The sequence below is a fragment of the Rutidosis leptorrhynchoides genome, chromosome 11 (genome assembly GCF_046630445.1).
Source record: "Rutidosis leptorrhynchoides isolate AG116_Rl617_1_P2 chromosome 11, CSIRO_AGI_Rlap_v1, whole genome shotgun sequence".
Classification (NCBI taxonomy): domain Eukaryota; kingdom Viridiplantae; phylum Streptophyta; class Magnoliopsida; order Asterales; family Asteraceae; genus Rutidosis; species Rutidosis leptorrhynchoides.
This window is the reverse complement of record NC_092343.1, coordinates 287,989,817-287,993,864: the sequence shown is the minus strand read 5'-3', so window position 1 is coordinate 287,993,864 and position 4,048 is coordinate 287,989,817. Positions and strand designations below refer to the sequence as shown.

At 39.1% G+C, this 4,048-nt stretch overlaps 1 protein-coding gene across 1 annotated transcript; it reads right to left on the bottom strand.

The window, feature by feature from the left end:
• Positions 1-495: 495 nt before the first annotated feature.
• LOC139875559 (uncharacterized) lies at positions 496-3,305 on the bottom strand. The gene is made up of 3 exons (XM_071862891.1): positions 3,246-3,305; positions 2,073-2,786; positions 496-780 (listed from the first exon to the last, which is right to left on the bottom strand). The coding sequence occupies exons 1-3, from the start codon at positions 3,303-3,305 to the stop codon at positions 496-498; spliced, it is 1,059 nt and encodes a 352-aa protein (XP_071718992.1).
• Between the last annotated feature and the right edge of the window lie 743 nt (positions 3,306-4,048).

The window sequence follows — 4,048 nt, the reverse complement described above, 5'->3', positions numbered from 1 at the left end:
ACGAAAACTTGTAAAATGATAAAAGTGTTCTTGTTGAAAACTAACACTAAGGCATATACAAGTCACGCAAAGTATTCCAAAAAGAGAATACATAAATTTTTTGTCAAAAACTACAAAAATTTCTATCAGAACACAAAGTCACTTGCAAACCATAAAAAGGTTCATGGTTTGCTTTGACAAATAGGTATTCTATGATGAATACACAAGTTTTTGCAATAAGAACACCTACACATCAATAAGCGCAACAGAAATATACGATAAAGAACTAGATGAAAGCGACCATGATACAAGTTGTTCAAGGCATACCAGCCACAAATTACAACCAAAATAAAATTGTTCAAATGGCACTTAAGCCATACCAACAAGGGCAACAGGGCCCACAAATACTAAGACAATTGTTTAAGGCACGATGGCCATACTAATATAATTGTTTAACAAGGGCAGCAGAGCCCACACCATACATAAACCAACAAAAGATTGAAGAGACAAAAAGGATCAAGGTTGATTACCATCCGGGTCAGCAAGGAGTTGAAGAAGTTCGGCAGGTTTGGCTTCAGTGTAAGCGGAACCAACAACAACATAATTTAGCTCAGCATCAACGAGCTTGGCACAAGCAGCATCCACAAGTGCAAGACCTTGATCTTTATACTCTGGGAAGTCACCCAGCTCCACCTTTCCCTTTTGCGCCAACTTAGCCAATAAATTGCACTGCTCATCTTTCCTGGCCACCAACACAATCTCAGCCAAGTATTGGCTCAACTCCTTACTATAAAGTGGTTGCTTGCACACATGAGAAATGACTTGAGAAATGGCATGCTTGCACCTCAAGGATTTTCTTTGTGAGATTTGTTCGGATAATCATGTTTAGAGCTCAGACTCTTAGAGGTTTAACTCTCTCTTTCCGACTCAAAGCGTCAGCTACTACATTGGCCTTTCCGGGATGATAGCGAATCTCGCAATCATAGTCGTTTAACAACTCGAACCAACGGCGTTGCCTCATGTTCGATTGTTTTTGGTCAAAAATGTGTTGAAGGCGCCTGTGATCAGTGAATACAGTGCATTTGGTTCCGTAGAGATAATGTCTCCACATCTTAAGTGTTAAAACTACGTCACCCAACTCCAAATCATGTGTTGTATAGTTTTGTTCATGTATCTTTAGTTTTCGTGAAGCATAAGCGATAACTTTGGTTCGTTGCATTAAAATGCAACCAAAACCCTGACGCAAAGCATCGCAGTATATGACAAAGTTATCGCTCCATTTGGGTAGTGATAAGATAGGTGCTGAAGTCAATTTCTTCTTCAATAGTTAGAACGCAGTTTCCTGCTCAGAAGTCCAATCATACTTGTTTCCTTTATGAGTCAATGTTGTCAGCGGTTTGCTACCCGAGAAAAATCTTGAATAAATCTCCGGTAGTAACCAGCCAGACCTAAAAATTGACGTATCTGCGTCGGAGTCTTCCATTTTCAATGGCTTCAATCTTGGCAGGGTCAACTTGGATTCTCTGACTACTAACAACGTGACGAGAAATTTCACCTCCTTCAACCAAAATTCACACTAGGAGAATTTAGCGTATAGCTCTTCTTTCTTTAACAGTTCTAACACACCAATCTCAAGTGTTCCTCGTGCTCTTGGTCGTTCTTTGAGTAAATAAGAATGTCATCAATAGAGACGATACCAAACTTGTCCAGATATGGACTACACACACAGTTTATGAGGTCCATGAACACAGTTGGTGCGTTGATCAATCCAAAAGCATAACCAAAAAATCATAATGACCATAGCGTGTTCTGAATGCGGTCTTTGGAATATCTTCCTTCTTAACACGCAGCTGATGATATCCGGAATGAAGATTGATCTTGGAATAAATGGAAGATCCTTGAAGTTGATCGAATAGATCACCGATTCTTGGAAGTGGATAACGATTCTTGATGGTGATCTTGTTCAACTAACGATAGTCGATCCACAATCGGAACGAACCATCTTTCTTTTTAACAAGTAAGACAAGTGCTCCCTACGGGGACGAGCTAGGTCGAATAAAACTCTTCTCTAACAACTCTTGAAGTTAACTTGCCAATTCTTGGAGTTCGGATGGAGCAAGTCTATAAGGTGCATGGGCTGCAGGAGTAACACCAGGTGCAAGATCAATTTGAAACTCTACCTCTCTATGCGGTGGAAGTCCGGGAAAATCCTCCGTAAAAACTTTGGGAAAATCTTTGACAATTGCTACATCACTCACATGTCTCTCCTTCTGGTCAGGTTTTCCCACATGAGCTAGAATGGCATGAAACCCCTTTCTAAGGTACTTCTGAACCTTCAAACAACTGATGAAGTTCAAGTGTTTGCATTTCTTGTCTCTGAAAATTAACAATGGTTCCTCATTCTCACGGGGAATACTAATAGCTTTGTCGAAACAGACAATCTCACCTATATTCTTGGATAACCAATCCATACCAATCACAATAACAAAACAGCCTAGCTTTATATGTATTAAATCTACTTCAAAGCTTCTATCAGCCAGAATTATTTTACAGTTACGATACACATTCTCAACCTTAAGTACTTTACCATTAGATACCTCTACAGTATACTTTGTGTCTAAAGATGATAATGGAGTGATAATCTTAGGACTTAGTTTGCTAGAAACAAAAATTACATCCGCTCCAGAATCAAATAAGACACAAACCAGTAAATTGTTGATTAGAAACGTACCAGTAACCAAATTAGGATCTTCTTCCGCTTCCTGAGCACTAATATTGAATGCTCTTCCACGGGCGTTCCCACCAGGCTTTTATTTATCCAGGCATTGATCTTTTGGCAACTATAGCAAGTCTTCGGAGTACCAGAATTAGATTTAACAATCGGAGCATCATTAGAAGTAGCATTAGGACTAGCATTAAAATCAGAACTCTTACAATCCTTTCCAAAATGGCCCTGTTTATTACACTTCTCACACACCACGGTCTAGTAACCAGTGTGGTGCTTGTAACATCTTGGGAAAGTCGAGCGTTGATTACGTTTTGATTTGAGTTTGACGTATTTTGTTTCTTCTGCTGATGCTGATGCTGATGCTGGTTCGAATTCGGTTACCATCCCATTTCCTTTTATCGTTATCATTCTTACCAGCACTATCACTAGTCTCTCCAGGCGTCGCTTTCTTCCCTCAGCGCCTAATCTGATTCACTGGATTATGAACCATGTCCATATCCGCCTCAATTATTTGGGGATTACGAGACTCAACTCATACTTTAATTGATTCCGACAGACCTTCAATGTATGCCTCAATATTGAGAGTTTCAGTAGCCATTACGGTTGGACACAATGAAACTAACTTGAAGAATCGTTGATCATAAGCGTCAATATAGGTACCCTTCATCTTCAAGTTCTTCAACTAAGTCTTGAGTTTCTTAACTTCACCCCTAGGGCAGTAGCGAGTAATTAATCAATCTCTTGAAGTCTCCCCAAGCGAGAACATAAGCTTCATCGTTACCAATGGCTTGAGCATATGAATTCCACCATATCAGAGCACTGTTGATCATTGTACAGGTAGAAAATTTAACTTTGTCCTCTTCTCGAACATTATTCACCCTGAATACAAGTTTAAGCTTTTCAAACCAGCGAGTGAGGCCGACTGGTCCCTCAACACCTCTAAACTCTTGTGGTTTGCTTTCCATTAAGGTCTCATATAAACAACCACCTCGGCTTCCATTGTTTTCGTTGTTGCCATTATTGCCATTGTTGTTGTTGTTATTTGCAGCCATAACGACAGCAATCCCTTCAACTATAAGACACTGCATTCGGGCTTAATTTGACTCACGTGGAGGCATGATCTTCAAGAACATAATAACTCACAGGTTAATATTAAGGATAATACCAAGTGTCATGAATAGGCAATAGAATAGATAAACAATAGAAATTAACCACCATAACTTAATGTTAAGTGTTAATGTATATTAGTGATATATGCATACGGTACATAACATGATAATAATCATATTCCACATACTGTGCATGACATAATAATAATAATAATCACATACAGTATATAAC

Excerpts from the sequence above, each read along its gene's own strand:
- LOC139875559 (XM_071862891.1), bottom strand. The coding sequence starts at position 3,305 with ATGGCTACTGAAACTCTCAATATTGAGGCATACATTGAAGGTCTGTCG. Across the intron at positions 2,787-3,245 it reads GTCTGTCGGAATCAATTAAA|CCTGGTGGGAACGCCCGTGG; the intron begins GTATGAGTTGAG and ends GATAAATAAAAG. Across the intron at positions 781-2,072 it reads CATCCGAACTCCAAGAATTG|CAACCACTTTATAGTAAGGA; the intron begins GCAAGTTAACTT and ends CATGTGTGCAAG.